The 22,975-nt window shown below is 40.8% G+C and overlaps 1 protein-coding gene and 1 long non-coding RNA gene across 5 annotated transcripts in view; one reads left to right on the top strand and one right to left on the bottom strand.

Annotated features, from left to right (window-relative positions):
* Positions 1-1,193: 1,193 nt before the first annotated feature.
* Positions 1,194-22,975, bottom strand: part of ror2 (receptor tyrosine kinase-like orphan receptor 2) — a 99,952-nt gene continuing 78,170 nt past the window's right edge. The window contains exons 3-9 of one of the 3 annotated variants that reach the window (XM_047014760.1): positions 16,901-17,188; positions 15,642-15,672; positions 7,954-8,075; positions 4,633-4,947; positions 4,166-4,423; positions 3,697-3,902; positions 1,194-3,574 (exon numbers count right to left, since the gene is read on the bottom strand). In XM_047014760.1, coding sequence (XP_046870716.1) covers positions 2,120-3,574; positions 3,697-3,902; positions 4,166-4,423; positions 4,633-4,947; positions 7,954-8,075; positions 15,642-15,672; positions 16,901-17,188 — 2,675 coding nt within the window. In that variant the 3' untranslated portion in view covers positions 1,194-2,119. Of the gene's footprint in view, positions 3,575-3,696; positions 3,903-4,165; positions 4,424-4,632; positions 4,948-7,953; positions 8,076-15,641; positions 16,685-16,900; positions 17,189-22,975 lie in introns of all 3 variants that reach the window. The other 2 variants (XM_047014761.1, XM_047014762.1) reach the window with 2 other exon arrangements.
* LOC124463072 lies at positions 4,871-8,224 on the top strand. 2 transcript variants are annotated; one of them, XR_006955527.1, is made up of 3 exons: positions 4,871-4,953; positions 5,065-5,352; positions 7,991-8,224. It is a non-coding gene; the product is annotated as an uncharacterized LOC124463072 (long non-coding RNA). The 2 variants fall into 2 exon arrangements; XR_006955526.1 differs by having other exon boundaries at positions 4,874-4,965; positions 7,991-8,080.

Below are 22,975 nucleotides of genomic sequence, written 5' to 3'. Positions count from 1 at the left end.
CGGCCCCGGTGGATGTAGGTGGTATTGCATGTACGGTTAGGTTTCCGACTCTTCCGGTCGTTTTTATTCTATTAACTCCATTCAACATTTACAAAACTATCTCCCCCAATAATTTTTGTTTGATTCTCGAACCTGGCTCATACTACTAGCTTTTTCATAGAATAATTTTTCCCGATTTTTGCTAAGTTTGAAACCAATCCGAAATGGGTAAACTAGCAACCCATTTATTTGCTTAGTCAATGAAAGTTGCCTGCAAATGTGATGGCGGATACTAACAGGGCACAGCACAAAAGTTCACATTGGCCGATAGCCGATTTACATGAGCTCTCGGAGCTAGGGAAAAAAAGAGCCACTGTTTAAAGTTAAGACAGCAAGACACGGAAGTGGAAAGATGGCCGCGTCCAGTCTCGCGATCTCGCTTGCCTCACTGCGCCACTGAGCACTTTTCATAGAAATTAATGGGGACGCCAAAGTAGCTTACTCTAGTTATATTAACTCTATGGTTTAGCCTGATTGAAATTAAACACATGATTTGGATGCGGATCAGCCGTCGACGAACCGACATTTGCAGTTCTCAGTTAGCTCGCTAATGTTAACGGGCTAAAGGGACAATTGATTAACTTAGCTTCAACCCTTACGACGAACGGGCCCCTGGCATGAAGAGAGGGGCAGCATTTTCCCAAGTGCATCCAGTAATTAACCCTCCCGCACTACCAGCAGAGGGCGCTAACCGCGCCATGTCATATGTCCGTGTTGTGGTTGGAGGGGCGGCACCCCGTTTTGCGCTCCCCGGGGGTGGGGCTGCTGGTGATAAATCTTGCCTAGGGCACCAAATGTGCTAGGACCGGCACTGCCACCAACCCATGTGCTGTTTTCATGTCACTTTAAAAGCATAGTTACTCAAATATTTGTAATAAATAAATAAATCACAACCTTCTGCCAACTGCTGCCAATCTCCCACAATAGTCTTGCACCAAGTCGTCAGATGCTTGTCATATTTTTTTGGTTAATACACAATAAGCCTACTGCATAATGTATTATATGCACATCTACTCTTAGTACTACACACTTAACCGATTCTATCCATAGCAGACAAAGCTTTGGAGTGACTACCTTAACAAGACTGTGGGCTGCAATGATGTGATATTATAAACCAATATTAGAGCATTTACTAACATTTAAATAATAACATACTCGATAATGTATCACTTTATTTGATGCTCTGTGGCTGGTGGTACACAATATGGTTAACATCTGTTATAATATCTTAGTGATAAGCAAATTATCTGATGGCAGGGACAATAAAAAAAAGAAAATCATGTTAAACAATATTTACCACCAAGGAAAAGTAAAAACTGATTTAAAAGTTTTCCTAATTACTTATATAAATTACAAATCTGTACAACAGGATATCAAAGTTGAAGATGAGCAGTAAAGGGAAATTTAAACATAAGACTATTACATTTTATTTCTGTTTCACAAGCAGGCATATGTTGTGAAGTAACACATCCATGTTCAGTAAGCAATATTTAACCCTTAAGTAAAAAAATAATTAAAGAAATAAAAAAAAAAACGTAAATCACGTCTTATACGAGTTTTTTCTATCCAATCATCATAAATTCTGCCATGTCTTGTCTCAAACGCCTTCTGTTTGTGACCAAACAGACAACACGCAGTAAAGTTGCATAAAACCAGATTTAGTCTCTGTAATTTTAGAAAATGTCAAAGATGGTATCAAAAAAGGCTTTTTCAGGGAGCCTTGTCTGTTGGAAGATGCTTTATGTTGCACAGCAACAGTAAGAACATAAATTCTTCTGAAGGGCTTTGCAACTAAATTAATTGAAAACACTGTCCGTTTCGGTAATGCACAATCGTATATCAATAAAAATGCCCCTTTATGGATGAGCAACTTTTAAGGTTGAGACACATAGCTCTAGGAGAGAAACAGGATATTCTGCTGCTTGCATTCTGATGCAACAATCGCCATCAAAGTACATAAATTACATTCAGTCACTGCTTTCACAATGCTTTCCCTTCACTTGTTAATTGATGGCCCTCCAACTAAAGGTCTCAACTCAAAGTAAGCATTTCAGTTGTATTTTGTTCCAGTCCTCCAGATCTATGTCTCTGAGTGCATGTCCATATCATCAGTACGAGAAGCATCATTGTTGCTCAACAAATCTGTTTCAGGGATTGACAAGTCTTCATTTTGTCCCAGACCTTTCTGAGATGCCCCGTCAGCCATGTCCTCCTCATTAACCTTGGGGTCCTCATTGAGCAGGGCAGCTCTTTCCGTACCCGATCCGTTGGACGGTGCAGTTGTAACGTAGCCCGTGGAGGTGGAGCCACTGCCACTATGGTGCGACCCAGGTTTGGGCACCATCTGGAGTGGGTGGTGCATTTGCTGGTGAGCCATTTGAATGGGGATCTGCATGGGGTAGAAGTTCTGTAGGTAGGGATATGCAGGCATAGGCTGGTACCCATTGACTGGGATGTACAGCTGCTGGGGTACCATGGGTCGGTGCATCTGTCCCTTTATGGGCATAAATTGGGGCTGGGGGAAAGGTGAGCTTTTCTTTGGGCTGGAGTAGCGTGCAGCGTTGGCGGCACTTATGCTGATGTTGCTGACGGGGCTAGTGCTCAGGGAACTGGTCTGAGTAGTGTTGCTGGTCCCGGAGGTCTGTGCCGTACTGTTATAGTTGGAAAGGCTCTCCCAGGTTCGCAGGCGGTTGTGGATGTCCTTGAAGCGAGGCCGTCTAGCTGGAAACTCGCTCCAGCACTCCAGCATGACCGTGTAGATCCAAGCTGGACAGTCGTCTGGGCAGGCCAGCACTTGCCGGCTGCGCACCATCTCAATAACGTCCTGGTTGGAGTAGCCACAGTAAGGCTGTAGGCCATAACTGAAAATCTCCCACAGAACCACCCCATATGACCAGATGTCTGAGTCGGTGGAGAATTTGCCATACATAATGGCTTCTGGAGACATCCAACGAATGGGAAAGGGACTGGCACCCATGAGCTTATAGTAGTCGGCAGAGTAGACATCCCTGAACAGACCCAGGTCCAGGATTTTGATGTTGAGCTTGTCGCAGACCAATATGTTTCTTATGGCAAGATCTTTGTGGACCACGTGGTGACTAGACAGGTACTCCATACCAGCGGCCACCTGTGTGACAACATGTAGGAAATCAGCCTGCTCCAAGGTGGATTTCACCGTCTTGTCGTCATCTGAGCTCCCGACGTCTGAGTGCGGTGAACGCATGACCAGGAACTCGTGAAGGTCACCAAGGCCAGAGTAGCTGAAGATCATACTGATTGGCTGCTCCTTGGTGACCACGCCCAGCAGGCAGACAATGTTGGGATGCTGGAGGCGGGAACGGAGCATGGCCTCATGGCGAAACTCCTCACGGAGCGTGCCGTCGTCCTTGTCCTTCACAGTCTTGATTGCTACTACCTGGGTCTGTTCACCAGGCGCTGTGCCATACAGATGGCCCTTGTAGACCTTTCCAAAACGGTCCTCACCCAGTTCCTCCATAAAACGCACTGCCGACAGGTTGATCTCTCTCAGCTTGGCCTGCAGATGCCCAATGATACGAAAATGCATACAGTGAGGTAACCAATTTGTGAAATTTCTTCTTCATTTTGGGAATAGCATCCCATTGAATGCAGAATATTCATAAAATAGTCAATCCCCACCTGGTGTTTGTGCTGGTTGAGCAGTGGCAGCTCCATTTCCTGACTGGGGGAGGCTGTAAGTTGGCGGCGAGGGGGTGTGTCTGTGGAGTCCTTCTGCTTGTTGCGACACATGCAGACCAGAAAGAAGAGGCAGGCAATGACAAATGGGATGGCAATGCTGGGGATCAGGATGTAAAGAATCTCCTTTTTGAGGTTCTCTGGTGGCCCTGTGGATGTAAAAAAAAATGGTAGAACGCAGAAGAAGGTATCATTTTTTGAAGTATTTTTTGATTTTGCCAAATTTTCCATTGTACTCTGCCAACAATAACTTATTTAATCGAAAGGTTTTAGAAATGTACAATTAACAAAAGATTAATTGGTGAATACATACATTTCTTACAGTCACATTTAACAACTGTGCTTGTTTATTCACAGAAAATATGACATTTCAGATAACTTTGAAAGCTTAAATACAGGGCTAGTTACTTACTGCAGGGCTGGATGTCACACATGTCAACCCTGACATCTGAGTCCAATGTGAAGCACCAGGGGCCCTCCATCTGACCCCCTGGGTTACGGCAAAAGTTGTGTCCACCACGCAGCTCAGGGTATTCTATGGGAGACAAGTGGTGGCTGTGGGGGTACTGGACACTCCAGGGCTGGCACGGGTAGCCTGACTTGGTGACGCTAACCGTGCCCTTGTAATCAGCACCGCTCCCATTGTAACAGCTGTGATCTGAGGGAGAATCTTTCACGAAGATTGATAGTTAATGTGGCTGCACTGGGCATGTTGTTTGACACAAACTTAGTTTAAACAATAAATGAATAAACTGATTTGTACTGTTGCCCCATATAATGTATTTTGTTTAATTATTTTTTTACAAATGCCACAAGAGGGCACTCTAAGCACACTCTCATTAAGCTAAAGATCCACATTGTGTCCATGAATAAACCTACATGTGCTCAACTTGTCTAGAGGCACTCCAATCCTCATGCATGAGGCGGCATCAGGTGAGCCCGGGTGTGGTAGTAGGTGGCAGCTGGGGAGCTCCAGCTGCATGAGGATGAGGGGGTTAGAACGGGCGATGGTGTACTCGGCCAGGCAGAGGTCGCTCTCCAGAGCCTCGCACTCATCCCGACACAACTGACGCCGCCGTGGGACCCGTGCCCCATCATCGCACAGTGGGAACACAAAGTGGCAAAAGGAGGGTATGGCAAACTTGGAGCACTGGTCTGAGAGCTGAGTGGAGGTGCCAATCATGGTGAAGGCAGCTGTTGGTAAGCAGACAGGTACATTTAGTTTTCTTATAATGCTGTGCAGCTCCTCCACTGATAATATAAAAAAAAGTTTCAGTGGACTGGTCTTAAATATGATCTTTCTGCCTCCAGGTTGCTCACATCCCAATTAGAACTGGACAATATAGCTGCTGATGAATACAATATGACAGCTTCATTGTAAACTAAATAAAATGTGGAGAAAAACACACAGAAAGGAAGCAATGCTCACAATAACTAGAGTTATACGGAGCAGGAAAACTGAACGCTTGAAAAACTGACACTGAAAATAAACTGTCACAGGTGAGGCAAGGATTTACCAAGGACAAACCATCAAATAGAAACCCCTTGGGACTCCTGGTTGAACTGAAGCAAAATATTGAGGACTTGGAATGAAGAATGGTGATGCATTATTTTACCTGACTTTTATTGTTTGGAATGTTACTTCTTCTCCTTATATTTTTCATACTTAAACAATTCTAACTGTACATGGCACAAACATAACATTACATTTACCTATTACCTTACATTTAGGTATATACATAACATTTAGCACGCAAATCTGTAAAGTAAAAAAAGAAAGCATATCTGGCTAGACAATTTTCACCTTGTGGTTGCATTACATAAAAGAAATAAGTACCGTTCACATCCCACATTATTATCCCAAGTAAAGCTGACGCAAGACAAAGTGGTTGATTTCCTACTGTTTTGTTCTTGGCATATGGCACTTGGAAAGTGAAAGAGAAAGACAGTACTTCATTTTAACCAACCTTGTGACTTTTTTGGCTCCCCACCCCAGACACATACGGTAATTCACTTAGTGTATAAAGCTCCAACTGTTTTATAAGAGAGGGTTAAAACCACTGATATTTCATGTGTGGCAGCATGTCCAGCTTCAGACTTAAATCACATGAAAGATGAACAAACAAGTATTTGGATATCATTCATAAAATCCCAGAGTAAATGTGGTCCTATGTATTGTTTTAGGTTTCAGTTACAAAACATTTCAACAAAGCAAGGGCGAAATAGTCAATCAAACATTGGGGGGGAACAGCTGTGGGACTTTCTGTGTTGGGCTTAACCCACCAATATTCATTCACTCACAATGTCAGTTAAGAGCTATTTATGTCAGTCTGTCCTGTACCTTAAAACATGTTAAATTAACTACTACTCTGTTAATAATGTCTAACATCTCCAGAAACGCGGTTGAAGTCTCGTTCCTTTTTGGGGACTATACTGCGAAATACAACAGCAATGCAATTCCATAGGTATGAAAATGCTTAAGGAAGAAAGAACAAATGGCAGGACTCTAAAATAACTTGCTAGATGGGTCAATCCTGTTAACCGGTGCCTTTTGGACCTGGTAACTTCTGAAAACAAAATTATTTATTTTTCATGTTTTTAACATTTAATCAGGAAAGAGATATGTTTAACTGTTTGGAAAACATATTGGCCAAGCTCATGCACTTAAATCCTATAATAATGGGCATTTCGTTCAGACATGGACCATTACATTATTCCACCCTGTTAAGACATATGAATAACAATCACAAAGTTTAAAAAAATGTAAAGGCATAACAATATTTACCTTTTCTTGTCCATTATATGTCCCTTGTTGCAAATACATGACAAATATTGTATGCAACTTTTTATGTTACTACATTTTCTAACAATATTTCCACCCTGTTAGCTGTACACACCTAACAGGGTGGAACCTAACAGGGGGGAATTTTGTTAACTATGTTAGCCCTAGCTCTGTGAGTGATCATGATCTAGCTAACATGAGACCCTACATGTATACAGCCTTTTAATTCTTATATAAAACCATATTTGAAATTGTAAAATGTTACTTGTTTTCTTAACAAAGTAGCCTAACAGGGTGGAAATATAAGGTTGTGACGAACAGGTTGACATTATGAAACTTGGAAAAAAGATGAATCTGAAAGTTCATACTAACTTCAGTTGGCCAAGTTGAATTCCTGACACAGGAAATGATATAATTTCATGAACTTTGTGTCATGGGAAGTGTAGGCTATTTTCTTAAGAGGGAAAAACTACAACCTAACAGGGTGGAACTTTTTTGGGGGGACACAAAGTAAATCCCCCCAAATAGGGTTTAATTTTTTTTTTTTAATAAAAAATATGTCTAAGTAGAAAGATTTTAACTTGGTCTACAACATAATGAGCAAATAATTTGAATATTTTATTATTTAATGACTGATATTTATTGTAAGAGTTGATCATTTGTGATGGGGACATGGCAAAACATGGCAAAATTAACATGTGTACAAAATACAAAAGTGGTTAAAATACAAACTAATTGTCTTAAAGACACTTTTTGGTTATTTATATGATAAGGAAGACCTACACCTATAATTAAAGCCTTTTAGAATAAACATTTGTAACATTTTACAGCAATTATGAAGTAGGATTTCCTGGGGACATTAAAAGGCACCGGTTAACAGGATTGACCCAGATAGCGCAATACAGAGAACAGGAACGTAGCCCAAAATGCAGTCAAAGCTTGGTAGTTTGACTAGCCTGTCACTGACTTCTATCGCAGTTTGCTGTAAAGCAACATCCTGTATAGGTATTGCAATCTAAATTTGCATTAATTCTACAATTCAAAATTCTAGTGTAATTCACATAGTCGTTATCTCAGGGATTATGTTAGCCAAATACTGGATATTTACCATCCATAAATATGTGCTAAACGTCTGTCTGATGTCGCATTGCTAACTCACTCATTGACGTATAAGATATAGGGAAAACATGACATGGAGAAATGTCGTTAATATGTAGAAAAGTCAAATGGATTTGGGAAATGGACTGGCCGGGATTTGATATTTTCGGAGCTGGACAGAGAGACGTAGGCTAGCAACCATCAATATTGCCCGCATAATCATACAGTATGAACAAATTGAGGGGGACAAATTGTTCTTCTTTAAATATTGGGGTAATTACGCCCTTGCAACAAAGTAATGATTGCTCTATCCCTCTCACCTGTGATTCGGTTCTCGCTTTCCCCTTGCATCTGCAGAGACTCAACGTAGATACTGCGGTTGCCAATGAAGCGGGCACAGGCAATACCCCGGTACGGCTGGCAAAAGCCCTTCTCGTATGTTCTGTTGAAACACCAACATTAGGAGACATGCGGTAAGTCTATGAATCACAATGATTGCTACACCCACTGTTTACTTTATAAAGCTACCTTAGAGAGATTAATTTATAACATCAAACTTCAACAAAGTAACACTTCACATTAAGGTTACATTAATACCATGTAACTACATAGCAATACGTATAGTAACAACATTGTAGGTAGATAGGAATTACAATACCAGTAGGGTGAAGACACTGGTTTCTTTCACCCATGTCTTCACACAAATTTTGATTTTGTATTATGCAGTCAAAAGGAGTTTGCACAGCACAAGATCATTTGCTGTAGAAGGCTAAAATAGGCAACTAAACTACAAGCTGTTCATGGTAACATAGGTGGCCTGTCTGCATCAGTTTAATTGAGGATATTTCTAATCTAATCTCTACTTGTTTCCAAACTTTACCTTCACGCTCAGAACATTCGCATTTTGTGTTTGCGCTGGGTTTAGGCTAATTCCCGATCCGTCATGGAGCTGTCAGCCCCAACTACTGTCTAATCCCAAAACAAACAGGCTAAGACTGAAGTAGGGGTTCTTATTGAAAGTTACCATAGAGTAGTCAACTCAATATTCCTGGGGTGTTAGACCACGTTGTGTATCTTGAAGAATTGTGATCCTTTCTGTTCTTGTGTGTGTGCACATTCAACAGTCCAAGCGTAATCTAATTTACTTAAATCATTAATTGATATACTTGCGCGCACACACACACCAGCTAATATGAAATACCTTGTCGCTAGCTTTGAAAACAACTTGTTGCTACACCAAAATAATAACATAATTGATCCAACTTTCTGCATACAGTATATATAAAGTGTGTATCATACTAATGTATGATGGACACCACACTTGTGACACTAGTATTTGTAATTTGTCACATACACTTTCATAACTTATAAACAGTTTTTCATAAAGCCTTGCTGGAAATTTGCACTTTTTTGACTTCAAGTCAACCTTGTTCATTATCTTTGTGTATCAGATTATCTCAGACACAAGATCTGAAACACCATTTAAACAGAGATAGTAGGCCAATAGCCTATGACATCCTCTTGCATTGCCTAAATAACATTAGTAGTTATGTGTATTCCAGGGAGGGTTCCTAATGCCACAGGAACATTCACTCCATGACCATAATTACGAGCCAATATCACAGGCTAGGACAACAAGGAAGCTTGTGAAACACAGTTTCAGTATACTTCAGCTTTGTGATCTTACATTCAAGACAGACTATGGGTAAAAGAATCAAGGAAACCACCAGCTCTGGCAAGTACAGCCACAATGACGTATGCCAGCAGAGTTCACCATTGTAGAGCGTTGCGAGAACTCTGTTTTCCCCAGAGGAAAAGCTGGATCGAGTGAATGACTGAAGCAGTTAAGGTACTAACTTCAACAAAAGTACATAGGTTCAGAATCCAATTTCCCTGGAAAATAGAGGTTGCTGTAATTTTAAATGTTCTGCCTATGAATTGTTTGTGTGTGTGTACAGTACAGCATGTGTGAACTTGCTAAAGTCCAATAGTGAGTGAGGACATACAAGTTTTATTCTGAGTTCTAATGTCTTGGTTAGAAATGATGACACATATGAAAGATCTGACTATCCTCTCTGAAGCCAAGCCTTAAACACAGGAAAACGTCACATCAGTGTCATGGAGCAATCGGTTGTGGGTTAAAGAACCATGCTTGGTTTCTGACCACAGACACAGTAAATATATAGGAGACTGATGCGATAAGGGTCTGTGGTGCTGGAGGGTTTTCAAGTTGCAAACATGCTTTTTAGAAACTCTGACTCATGTCAACATAAAAATGTTCTCTAACATGCAATTAGGAGATCTTTTGGTCTTTAAATCCTATTATCCACAATCCTCAATAAACACCTACACTTCTTGTGACTTCCTCCAGCCTTAGCGTTCATAGGTAAAGAGCTGAATATTTGATTGAAGAAATGAATCGAAGAGGTAATACATTTTGTGGCAGCTCTTGAACCAGACAAAAACGAGGCAGCCACTTGTTAACAGTGTTACACCGGTGAGAAGTAACTCAGCTGATTTATGAAAAGCAGTTAGAACCTCAACACAGAAGAAAAAATGCAGGAGGATATGACAGAGATAAGCTAAAGACATCATTACATGTGTGCGGGCAACAAAGGCCTTTAGAACAGAAAACCTTGCACTGCCCCGGGGAGTTTGTCCAGCCACATTGTAAACAATAAAGTGCCTTTATTGGAAACAGACAGTCTGAAACCAAGACTTCTAAAGACCAAATGCTATCATGAGACTTCAGGGGTCACGTGACAATAAGTTATAAAAATGTAAAATAAAAGGGTAATGTTTAACAACAGCTCTTACACATGGTTCCATTTCAGGCCATATGTGTGATTTATACTCGCTCTCTATAATACAGCGGGACCTGTGAATGGATATGGTGTGTACGGTAGGATTGTACAATAGCACCTCTCAAAAGAAATTTCTACACAGTTCATTCTCATTTAGCTCAAACCCCAGAGAGTCATGTTGCCAAGGAGAGCTGTCAATGCTTAAGCCCCACAGTCCTTCCTGCGTCAATATCACATATGGTTACAATTTCACTTCAGCTTGGACTGAATGCAGGGGACATTTTGCCCAAAAACCTACATTTGAAGACTGAAGTTTAACAAGAATTACTGTAGCTTTTTAAATTTGACTTCCTTTTGGCAAAAGATTGGCAATGGAGCAAAAGATAAATACCCACGTAAAAATATGTGGAACGGAAAACATTGCCAAATGGAAGAGACTGAAAAGTTGCCACAGGAGCTGGACTGTGTTATAACGGTCCTTGGGATTTGTGGTGCAGATGAGTTTCAGAATGAGCAAGACTTTCTGATGTTGTGGAGGAGTGAAGGGTCATGGACATGTGTCAATTCTGACAGAAAACACTATTGTGCCACAGCATCGAAATAGAGGTAATGAAGGTTCTGCCCTTCATTTTGCACCAACAGACAGGCACAGAATGTTTGTAACTACGCAAGAGACTTTTAAAACTTATCCTTTATTTACATCAGCTGGACTGAAAATCACAGGAATTATTTTTTCTCCCTCACTTTCATGTGGCATACTCATTTCAAACAGCTTTTGATCTAAGAGAGCATCTACTTATACAAACTCTAATCCATTTTTTCTATGCCTACACCACAGATTTTCCCTTTCACTGCACAAAATATAAAGAGTCTGGAACCTATATTTATGTAGAAGGTCTTGGACAATAAAAAAAAGCTCAACGTGGTTGCACAAAAGAGAAAAAAACTGAATTTCTTTGGCACAATACATGTTCCTGGATTTATCTGACAGCACATTTTTTCATACCATTTAAAGGGTTTTAGATTATCTGCAAAGACATCGTTACAAGTACACAACCCTGTAGCACCTCATACTTTAGTGCATAAAAGCCTGCATCATTTATTCTGTATTTTATTTCATACTACCCTTTTGAAAAAGTGGAAGAGGCTAAATACAGGATGAAAAAGTAACAAAACTTGCAAGTTTCAAATATTAAATTCCGTGTTTTGAAACCTAATGCTCAAAAATGTCGTTAGGACATTTCACAGACGGGATCCAAACTTGAGGTGTGTGTTCAGGGGGAGGCTGAGACAGAGGAGTGTTTGTGTGAGCTGGGAAGAGGGGTAGCAGAACCAGGTCACGTCTCGAGTGGAGAAAACACAGGAAGACTGTATAGGGAAACATCCTACCTGCCCTGCAAGCACTGCACATGTGCAAGCATGAACATACGCACACCAAAATGTTTGAAGAAATAAACAAATTCTTGATTTGTGAAAATGTCAGATCATTTTAAGGCTTATGTTGATTTTTGGGCAGTTGTCCAGTAGTCGATTTCATTAAAAACTAAGATGTATGATGTGCATTCAATCAATATAACTATGTAGAATTTCAAAGGATAAATAAAGGAGTAACAAGGACATTGCTTGAGGAAAATATGTTGGCAGATAAATACTTCAGGAACATTAGTTGTAATAGTTATCTGTATATTCAATCAGAGAAAGCTGCCATTGGCCAGATGATAAGTGTGCTGCCATAGGCCAAGGACATCCAGCGTCTGGATCTGCAGACAATTATACATTGACTGCCTACAGATGGCTCAACAACAATGGGGTTTGTTTTGAGCACTCTATATAAGGGATGCAAGCTATCCATACACTGGAAATTGTGTGATTCTCTGTATGATTCTCTGAAACAACTTCTGCTTTGGCCTATCGAGATATAAAGTAGATGTTGTTATATGTATATGGTTTACTTTGTTACAAAGACAAGGATATATACTTAACTCTCCAAGGAGTGATTAGACAAGCTGTCAACCTGCAGGATGGGGACACATAATACAACATACTTCCATGCCAAACTAACAAGGAGACAAGCCGCACACAAATTAGCTTCCCTGAAGGAGGCCTAGGACTCCCAGAGTTTTCAGTGTTAATTGGTAAAGACTATGTAGAGGAAAAGCTATTAAAACTCTCCACTAACAAGAGGGCCAATTGCTCTGGAAGCTCTATAAAAATCACAAGGCAAATTCAAACTAACATTATTTGTTAGCAAACCAAATCTGAGCAAGTTATACTTCCCTGTAATGGTAAACTATGTGAGGTGTTGTTAACCATGGTTTCAGACTATGGTCATGTTTCCCTCAGCAACATTTAATTTACTTTGGCTAAAGTCATCAAACCATGTAAATGAGTCTTATAATTAGGCTTCTCCAGAGATCAATTTTTGTTTAATAGTACTGCCAGGGGCACATAAGAGTTTATATTTACCCATGGGCATGTAGGTTTGTTGTTGGCCTCTGGATTAAAAAGGCAAATGCAAGGACTTGGTGGCAGAGATAAACAGTGCTTGGGGTGCAGCCCATCACCCCATGGTGGCAACAGTGAATTTAAATACCAGGGATGAGCTGATTTAGCCTGACATTGTCATACTCATAATTCTAGTCAGAATATGAGTCTGAGAACTCTCTGTTGGGCTGTGAGTATGGGGCGTGTTTCAACCGAACTCTTAAAACAAATGCCTCTTCTCTCAATTGGATAGACCTACAACCAATCAGAGCAACGTAATATGTTGTTTGTTGAAAACAAATTCAACCCAAGCGCTCTTTGGTGCCATGGTTGATTACGTTATTGTTGATCATCTGTCCATCATCGTATAAAGCCCGCCCTGACAATTTGATTGGTCCGAACAGCTCCTGTTGGGACATAGTTTTTCCCGAACCGAGGTTCCCCAGACCCAACTTATCGACCAATTTTTTTTTGTGGGCGGGGCTAAGTTGGGCTGGCAGCCAGGCTAGAGCTAACACTTTTGACAAATTGTCAAATTGTCCTCTGCAATTTGCCATTTATGAGTAAAGTATTCAATAGGACAGTCTACTGTGACCCTGAGTATGACCCAGAAAAAATCCATATAAAACCAAGGGTTATTTGAAGAGTGGAAAGAACAGTGACACCCTGCCTTGCTCTGCCAAAGTTTACTTAACCAAGCCTTAACAATGCTGCTCTTCCTTCTCCTTTCATGGGTGTTTGCAAAGTATTCTTAACACACGAGGAAGAAGAAAACTCCAGATAAAGTTTATGCTTGTGTGTTTGTGATATTGATGTGTATTGTTACCATCTGCCAGTCTGTCGTAACTCAAATAAGACTCAACAAAAATAAATAAAGGGGGATGCTGAAAGATAATGGAGCTCTTGGGAGAAACAAAGGCCTTCTACCAGTCTGGTATTTATGACCATGCCCTAATCTATTCTGTGTCCTGCATTTTAGTAGCCTAGGGAACAACAGTCATGGACACCTCCCCCCTCATCAGAAATGTTGCCTTCATAGCCTTCAGGGCAATCTTACAGGTCCAACATTTTATTGCAAGTCTCTCTGATAATGACCGTCTAGAAGTTCAGCTTAAAGTGTCCCACAAAATCATAGTTTTCACCATCTCCCAAACTAAGTTGCTCCTGCTTTATTTATGTTTTAGCTTATTTAACACTGCCTACCATGTTTTACTTCAAAAAGCAACAGCTCATGCACATTTGCTTAATTAAAGGGGTTGTTAGAAGATCCAGTTGAGTCAGACATTGGAAGAGAGGTGAAGAGGATTGGCGTGCGATCAAATTAACTACATTGGTCACTGGAATGGTGGCGGTGAGGCACAATCAAAGATTATTTTCCAACATGTGTGTGTGTGTGTGTAAACTACAGACATTGTAATCCACCAAGTCAAAAATACCCAAACACATTTTTACATGTGCCATTGTGTGCGCTTGAAAGGCTTCCCGTCAAAACCATCCTCTAGAACTTTTCTGTTGCACACAGCCTCATTCACATGCTCCATTCAGCTTCACTGTTTGCATGCTGTTTCAAGAATGTCCCCTCTGACATGCCCATATTTATTTTACCATGGGTAGGAACAACTAGGACACTAAACTGAGTATGACTGCCAGTTATTCTCCAGTTTCTCCGGGACATTAAACAAGGTCAGGCCCACACCAAAATATAACTTTAGTTTTTCCTTCATAAAAGGTGTCCCGGGTGGAGTTGGCTGCACCTATTGAGGGCAGCAACTTCTGTTTGTCAGCCCTTCTACCTCACAGTTTAACCCCTCACCTCCAATTATTGCACCAGCTTTGTTAGGACGCTGCATCAGCCAAGAGCAACAACTAGGGTTCTGGTAACTGGGTGGGTTGGAAGTCTGAGAGAGTGTCTACATGTGTGTGGGGGGTTTACAGGGTGAGTGTGATTGAGGAACACACACACAGTCATCAGGAGCTGCATACATAGTCACAAGTTAGATGTTGGGGGCCAAGGCCGGCTGAAACTAAAGGCCTATTTAGCTTTTCTTGTCTTAAGGAAACAGAGTGAGGCGCTGTTAGATTTTTTTACCGGCCAAACTGTCCGTTGTATTAGAAAACAGTCTGTGAAGAGTGTGCAAGTGTGTTTCTAACATAATAAAATTCTGTGTGTGCAAGTAGTAGGGTGGATGTGGGTAGTAATATCTGACCCCACAGGCTTAGCAAAACACTAACAGAAAAAACGCAAGCTGATGAAAGGGCTTGCACTCTTAAGCAAACCTAATTCTAGCCTGTCTGGCATGCATCCTGTCTTTAACAAAGGCTCTTTCGAATGGTTCACCTCATTGTTAGCACACTGATGAACAAGCTGAGTGAGAATGTGACCTATTTGTCACAACAGCCAATGTCTCAAGTGTTCTTTTCACTTAAGACCAACCTAATCAACCTAACCACTGGAGTCTGACATCAAAAAAGGTATCTATTCCTGGTTATTTATGTAACTTGGGGTTAAGGATAAAAAAGGAGAGTGTTAAGGCTATAAGTATTCATGGTCTTAATACGTTTATGTTTCCTATTGTGTAGTGTGTCCAAATGCACTGATAATTGTAATTACAACGTGAGCATGTGTATGCATGGGTGTGTTTTGCTCCTGGAAAACTACATAAACACAAGGAATTACCATATGAAGGACACTGACCAACACGCAAAGTAATAATACTTACCCATCATCGGGGCCATGTGTAGGTGACTGCCCTGTGGATTAAAAAAGAGGTGGAGTGATAAGTTTGTCACTAGGTATCATACTCTTACTCTTTATACTCTTATACCTTTTGTATTGACAGAGGCCTTAAAACTGTCAGAAAAAAGAAGAGGCAACACTTAACATTGAGTGTACATTAACATCTACATATAAATATATTTTGTAAAACATTGTAGGTGCATAGGAATTGGTATGCAATTAAATGGTATAAAGTGTTAAAGGTATAGGTTATTTAAAAAAGTATAAGAAGGTACAGTGGGGGGGGGGGGGGGGGGGGGGGGGGGGGGGGGGGGGGGGAGTTGTAGGGGTAAGTGGTAATGCTATAAAGGGGCAGTTTAAGGTTGTGTTCCCAAAACAAGATTAATGTTAACATACACTTACCCCATGAATGCCCAGCCTCCCCCATACTGTTTCACTTGTGTAACCACTTGTGTCGGTAAACCGTAATGCAGAGAAACTATTTTGCAGTTCCCAGGCAACAACTATGATATTGTTACTACAGGTATAGCTATACGTATTATAGGTATAGGTATTAAGGTAATCAATGTAACATTAATGTAAGTGTTGTCAAGCTTTTTTTCATCTGACTAATTTAACTAACTTGGAAAAATAACACAGAGGAGGTTGTCCAACGCCCAAGCCCAGTGGGTGAAGGGAATTCTGATTCTAATGCTGAGGAGTGAAAGATTTATACTCGGGAAGGCCCATTGATGAATCTAATTTCAGTGCTAAGACATAAAGCAGATGGCCCTGAAACAGTTTTAACAGATAAATGTGCTAGCACACATAATAAGTCTAAAATAATTGGACTGCGCTAAACGTGCGTACTTGACACAGAAGTTACATCCTCTACAAGGAAATTCAAATGTATGTTTTTTATTTACAGCTGTGTTTTTTATTTCATTGGTTGGGCATGGTCAGGAGGGCGGTTATGTAACAATGAACAGTTATGTAATCATTCAGACCAATGCAGGTCAAACAACTGGTTCTGTCTTCACCCCATTGCTGAAAAAGGAGGGGTACAGAAGTGTTTAATGGAAGTGAGAGAGACAGAAAAAGAAAGATGGATGGATGTCCTAGTAGATGAAAGGCCAATTAATAATTAAGTGCCTACACAGAGTTGTGTTCTGATCGTGAACTGGTGCCATGTTGAGCTGGTGTATAAACAATAGTGACCTCCAGGAAATACAACAGACATGAAAAGATCACCAGAAGCCTTACCCAGCTTGACGTAGAGCAGCCCTGTAGCAGATATCACCTTGACAGTGTTGGATGCCACGCACTGGTAGTACCCTGTGTCAGTGGTGTCCAGGTCCTGAATCCGGAGCTTGGAGCCCGCCTCAGTCTTTCTGATGGAGATCCTGCCCTGCTCCTGAACCACTGGAGCATCATTCTTTAGCCAGCGGATAGTGGGCCGTGGGTTCCCCATCACCTTGCAGTGCAGAGTGGCTGTCTGACCCTGGACAATGGTGATGTTGTTGACTGGTTCCTGAAACTCTAAGTAGTAGCCTGTGATTGAAAGAGAGGGATGAGAATGGCTAAAGGTAAGGGAGGTTCAAGGAGAAAGGTGTGTCGAGAAATCCATTTGACAAACTACTGAAGTGTTTTTGTTCTTCTAAACTCATTGTAATCGTTTTGAACAGTTTTATTGAAATACAATTTATCAAGGCAAAGTACTACAGAAGTCATCTTGGGAAAGAGTGTAGGAAAATCAATAGTGTGATTATAATGTCTGGTTAAGGTCTATGGTTAACTGTGTCTGGGCTGCCTGTGAATGGGAGTTGTTTTCTGAAAAGGCTTCCCTTGTGTATAAAGTTGACAGATAAAAAAACATCTCAAGCTACTTGAGCCACATAATGGTGTTTCTTTATTGTAATAATTATTTATCACTGTTTATCACTAGGTACAAGAGTTCAACATCAGACGGCTATGGTAAAACAATATGCAAGGCAAAATGACACCCCCATCTCACCTAATAACGTGTCTTCCCCTATCTCTCTCTTTCAAACTCTAACCTTTAAATATACCTACTCTATCGCTATCCCTCCAGATGCCTTATTTATGCTGAAAGTTAATTCAAATGTCCCTCATTCAGGAGTGAACGATAAACAGGACTTGACTAGTCAGAGACCAGGCTGCCACAGACACACACACAGTCACTCCTAACCTTTATCCTTGATTGATTCAGAGTGGATCAGGCCTATGAATTCTAGGAGCATGCACTACTAAGAAATGGATGCCACTTCTAGATTGAGAAAGCTGCATCCCTCTATGGAACAAACATTGTCCTTCCCTCTTGACCAGATAGAGGGAAATGGGAATGATTGTGTATTTAGATTGTGTGTTTGTTTTCTCAAAACAAGATCTCAAAACCGAGTGTGGGCTATTAGACTGGGCTAAACTGATTGTGCTCTGTGGTATTTATTTTACAAATGGAATGGTCTAAATTAGGAATGTTCATGATTAACCGTGTAACCGTTCACCAACAATACAAATTTTTACAGGTTAATACCATCAGTTAAACAGTGTTGCCAATTTAGCAACAATGTCGCTACATTTAGTAACTTTTCACCTTCCCTAGGGACAAAAGTATTTGTATCTAGAGACCATGGCCGCGGGAACTAGGCTGCTGCAGCCCCTGACAACATCGAGCATTTAAATTGATATGACTTAAAAAATCCACCACCGTGGCACAGCTCCGCAGTAGCAGACTGGCCATCGGGAGCACCGGGAGAAGAATAATGATGGAAAACCAGGCAAAGAAACGTAGGGTGGGGCTGAAAAATTAAAACACAATGAAATCACCTTCACAAGGTTTTACCAATTGAAAAACGGTTATGTTTATTTTACATAAAGCTCAACTATTTTGTGCTCAAATAAAGGCAAAAGAATTTGGCTATGCGCACTCGCATCAAGGATAGAACTCCCAAACTTGCATCACATCGGACACTGAATTACATCGAACACTGAATATGCTTGCATTAGCAGGGCAGCTGTGGTGGCGTATATGGGGGCCAGTTCTGGTGGGTCGGTCTGGATCAAAGTCCAGGGCCTATTTTTACTCCCAGTGCGTCCCTGCCGCCCAGCAACATTAAGCCCCCCCCCCCCCAGCACCCCCTTGATAAAATATGTTCCCACGGCTATGCTAGAGACTACTTTGGGAATTAAAATAACTGTAATTGTACTTCCGTGTTGTTATAGCCACCAATCATGTGTCCATTATCAGAGTTGAGTATTCACCCAGACCATGGTATAATAAACATTTCACAATTCTAACTGCGTTTCCCGATAACGATGGATCGTAGCAACGATCGAGCAAAAATAAAACCATCATTATTTCTTTTGTGCGTTTCCCAAACATGCTCGTAAGGAGTATGCTAATCTATGCGCTTTCAAGAGCTACACATTTTCAAAAGACACTTTAGCTACGATGTCTTTGGGAACGGCCCGTAAAACTAAGATTCATTGTACGATGGATTCTACGATCAACTTCGGCTTACGATGCTTTCGGAAAACGCACCCCTGGTATCTTTGCTTGCATGGCTATACTCTTCCATGCTGCATTTTGACGTTTAAGTCTCTGTAAACGTCAACGAAGTTGTGTCATATAAAACCAAACAATAAAGCCCAAAAACAATGCTCTACTCCATCTGTGCAATAAGAGATTTGGAAGAATGCTTGCGATGTTTGCATAGATCGATTGGAATATTTGCTTTAATGTTCTGTACGGTAATTGTAAGCCATGCCTGATGTGAATGGGGCTGTGACATATCTTATTTCTGGAAGGCTCTACCGCAGTTAGCACGGTGTAGTCAAAATCCATATCATAAGCCAAATTCATACCAATATTTTTCTATACCGTTCATACTGTAAAATAGGGGTGGACGGTATGTTTTTGTTTGTGCAAGGACATACGTCTTTGATCAAGGCATCTTCTACAATACTGTGCATGAACTAACATGTTCTCTTCCCAGGAGTTGATGAAAGCCTGATTACACCAGCCCTGTGGCAGTAAAGATAGCAAAGATACCATACTCTCTACAAGGAGTTTTGTAGGGAAATATAATCTTAGTCACTCCCCTTGTGAGTAATTAGGTGTGAGTCAGTACAGTGTTGGTTTTGCAGGTGTCTATGTTAGAGTGGTTGGAAACTGTAGGCTAGACTTTGTGTTATGTTCAGTTTTTTATTGTGAAAGTTAGCAAAGCTCACACCAGAGAGGCTATGGTCATGCTGCTGCTCTAATGAAAGATTGAGATGCCTGTGAGAACCTGCCCCAAAACCCTCTTACTTTTCACTGGTGCATTCTCTTCGTCTCTTCCTTATCACAGACATGGCTGTTCCCCAGCCTCCCTCTCCCTGTTCACTTTCTACCAGAGGTGTGGACTCGAGTCACATGACTTGGACTCGAGTCAGACTCGAGTCATGAATTTGATGACTTTAGACTCGACTTGACAAAATGTAAAGAGACTTGCAACTCGACTTGGACTTAAACATCAATGACTCGTGATTTCACTTGGACTTGAGCCTTTTGACTTGATAAGACTTGCTCCTTTCCCCAAAACCCAAATATTTAAAAGTGTGTTATTAAGGAACGCTCTGTATCTTTCATTGTGTATGTGTGCATCTGTGTGTGTGTGTGTACGTGCTGTCTGCACAACATCCAATCAAATTAGATCCATGTGGTTTTGAAGCGACAGCATCCATCCAATCAAACTGCAGGTCAACCATGGAAGAGCAACTGTCAAACAACGCGCCAATTAGGGAAAAAATGATACCAAAGATAGTTTCGTTCGGGTATAAAAACTACGAGGTGGTCAACAAAAAACGAAGTGCAGTCTGCAAAACATGCGGGTCGAAGATTTCAGACGGAGACGCGACAACTTCCAACTTCGTTCGACATTTGAAGCCGCACAAAGAACGGTAGTCCCTCATACAACCCAACTTCACAAATCCCGAAATAAGTTTTACAATACATGACCAGTGCTGTAATCTGCTACAGCAGCAACTCTCATCGTGCACAAATGACTGACAGACTTTTGGCCAATTTGGTCTTTTGCAAATGCAATGCAGCATAGGGCCCTGACATATAAAAAGCACAACCCTGTTCATTGTTATGTTCATGAATTTGTTACGTTTCTCACATGTACACACACACACACACACAGACAATATGAGGTGAGATAAATGAGATGAGATAAATACAGGACAGAAACTGCTGTGGAACTAGTTAAAATGCAAAATACAATGTTAGCACTTTTTTTTTTACAAATAATGACAGTTGCACTTGTTTTTCAAATGTGTTCATTCTGTAAAGGAGTGGTTTATAATGAAGAGTATTCTTTCAAAATATGAGTTAAATGTTAAAAATGACTGGTTAATAGTGAAATGTCAGCACAATCTTTTTTCTGCAATTTCAATTGCACTTATACAAGTTATACTTGTACTTATGATAAATACAGATTTTAAAAGCATACATGATCTGTGTAAACATATTATTACTCTGTGATCAAAAGGACCGAAAGGACTCGAAACTCAAACTGCAGGACTTGGACTTGACTTGAGACTTGTCAGACTTGACTTTGGACTTGACTCGGGACTTGCCTGTCTTGACTTAGGACTTGACTCGGGACTTGAGGGCAAAGACTTGAGACTTACTTGGGACTTGCAAAAAAATGACTTGGTCCCACCTCTGCTTTCTACTTACTCGGCTTTTTGACTTGCCTGAGCTCCTTCCTCTCATCTTTCATTCTGTCTGTATGTTTGTCTTTATCAGTGCTCATCCTCATCCTCCCATTTCCCCTGTAAGCCTTTGCCAGTTCCCTCACACTTACCTCCAGAGATTAGTATCAGACGTGCCTCAGTGTTGAAGTGATGCACATCCTGTCATTGCCTCCTCTAAAGCACCATCATGGGTCCCTTTTCCACCTTGGTGGAACACATCAAACAAAGCTACACCTTCCATAAGCTCCTGCTCAGTCATTTCCTTTTCATGTGCTCTGTCTCATCTTGAATGTCCCCTGTGATACATGGTTTCCTTTCTTTCTTTCTTTCACTGCAGTTGTCTTTAGTATTGTTTAGATAGATAATGGGATCATATCAAGATGAGATCATTATTGTAAAAAAACTGATTGTTTAAAGGGGTCATTGACTGGGTTTTTGGGGTATTTCACACTGTTCCTTAAGGTCTCCGATGCATAGGATGCATCCTATGAAATAGCCCTAGAATGACACGCTAGGTTTTTACTTTTATGGTATGCTCATGAATATATAGATGAGCTGGTTTACAACGAGCGAAGCTGCGGAGCAAAAACGCAACACGGCAAACAGTTGACTGATGTTTCAAAGGTGGAGACTTGAAATAAAAACGTACAAATACATCTATTTTGTCTGCAAAACACTGTTTTCAACAGATTGACTAGATATCATTTGAAATGATAACGTTAGTTGTTTCCACTTGAACAAACGGGATCGAATTACGTGGGTAATGTTAGCACTACAGCTTGAAACACAGTCAGGAACATGAAATAACGTAAATGCCAATAAACTAAATCATCACACATTCTACCGATGCCAGATACAAGCAGGACACGTTAGCATTGCTAATGACACGTTAGCATTGCTAATAACTGTTAGCGACAACATCAAGTATGATGTCGCTAACAGTTATTAGCAATGCTAGCGGTTGTGATGAACATAAGGTCGGAACAGCACCTCTTTTCAGCAACAACTTCATAGCAAATCTTGCTTTACATTGTCCCAGGTTTTCAAAACTTTCCAAGCTGCAGTTTCAAGTTGTGAGTTTTAGATAGGAAAGGTGTCAATGGACTTTGAGGTTCACTGTATGTCCATTTTATCCATCGAACTGTTGTTAGTCAACTATGACAAGGTAAAATCAGTTTTGCAATCAATGACTCCTTTAAAATGTTGGTGGCAACAAGAGCCTTAACACCAAATAGTCACACTATTGTGCTTATTTTTTCCAGCACAAACGCATCAGCTACCACTCATCTTCATAGTGTGTGTGACAGGCTTTGACTCACGCCCCTTTGATTTGCTGCTAGTTTGGGCCAAAGCCATAGTAAAAGAGAGTTGCGACACTCCTTGATCTCATCGACAAGTGATCACATGGTTCATGTAGCTCTCTATAGTTCCAAAAGACCCATCGCTTTCAACCAGTTGAATGGTTTTCTGCCGGATAGACAGCAGTACCAACTAGATTTAAAGCAATTTTAACACATCATATCAATTGGTAACTGGTGTGTTGCATCATGTCTGCTACTTGTTATTATTTACATT

The sequence above is a fragment of the Hypomesus transpacificus genome, unplaced genomic scaffold (assembly GCF_021917145.1).
Source record: "Hypomesus transpacificus isolate Combined female unplaced genomic scaffold, fHypTra1 scaffold_27, whole genome shotgun sequence".
Taxonomy (NCBI): domain Eukaryota; kingdom Metazoa; phylum Chordata; class Actinopteri; order Osmeriformes; family Osmeridae; genus Hypomesus; species Hypomesus transpacificus.
The sequence above is the reverse complement of the archived record's forward strand: the minus strand, read 5'-3'. Positions and strand labels throughout refer to the sequence as shown.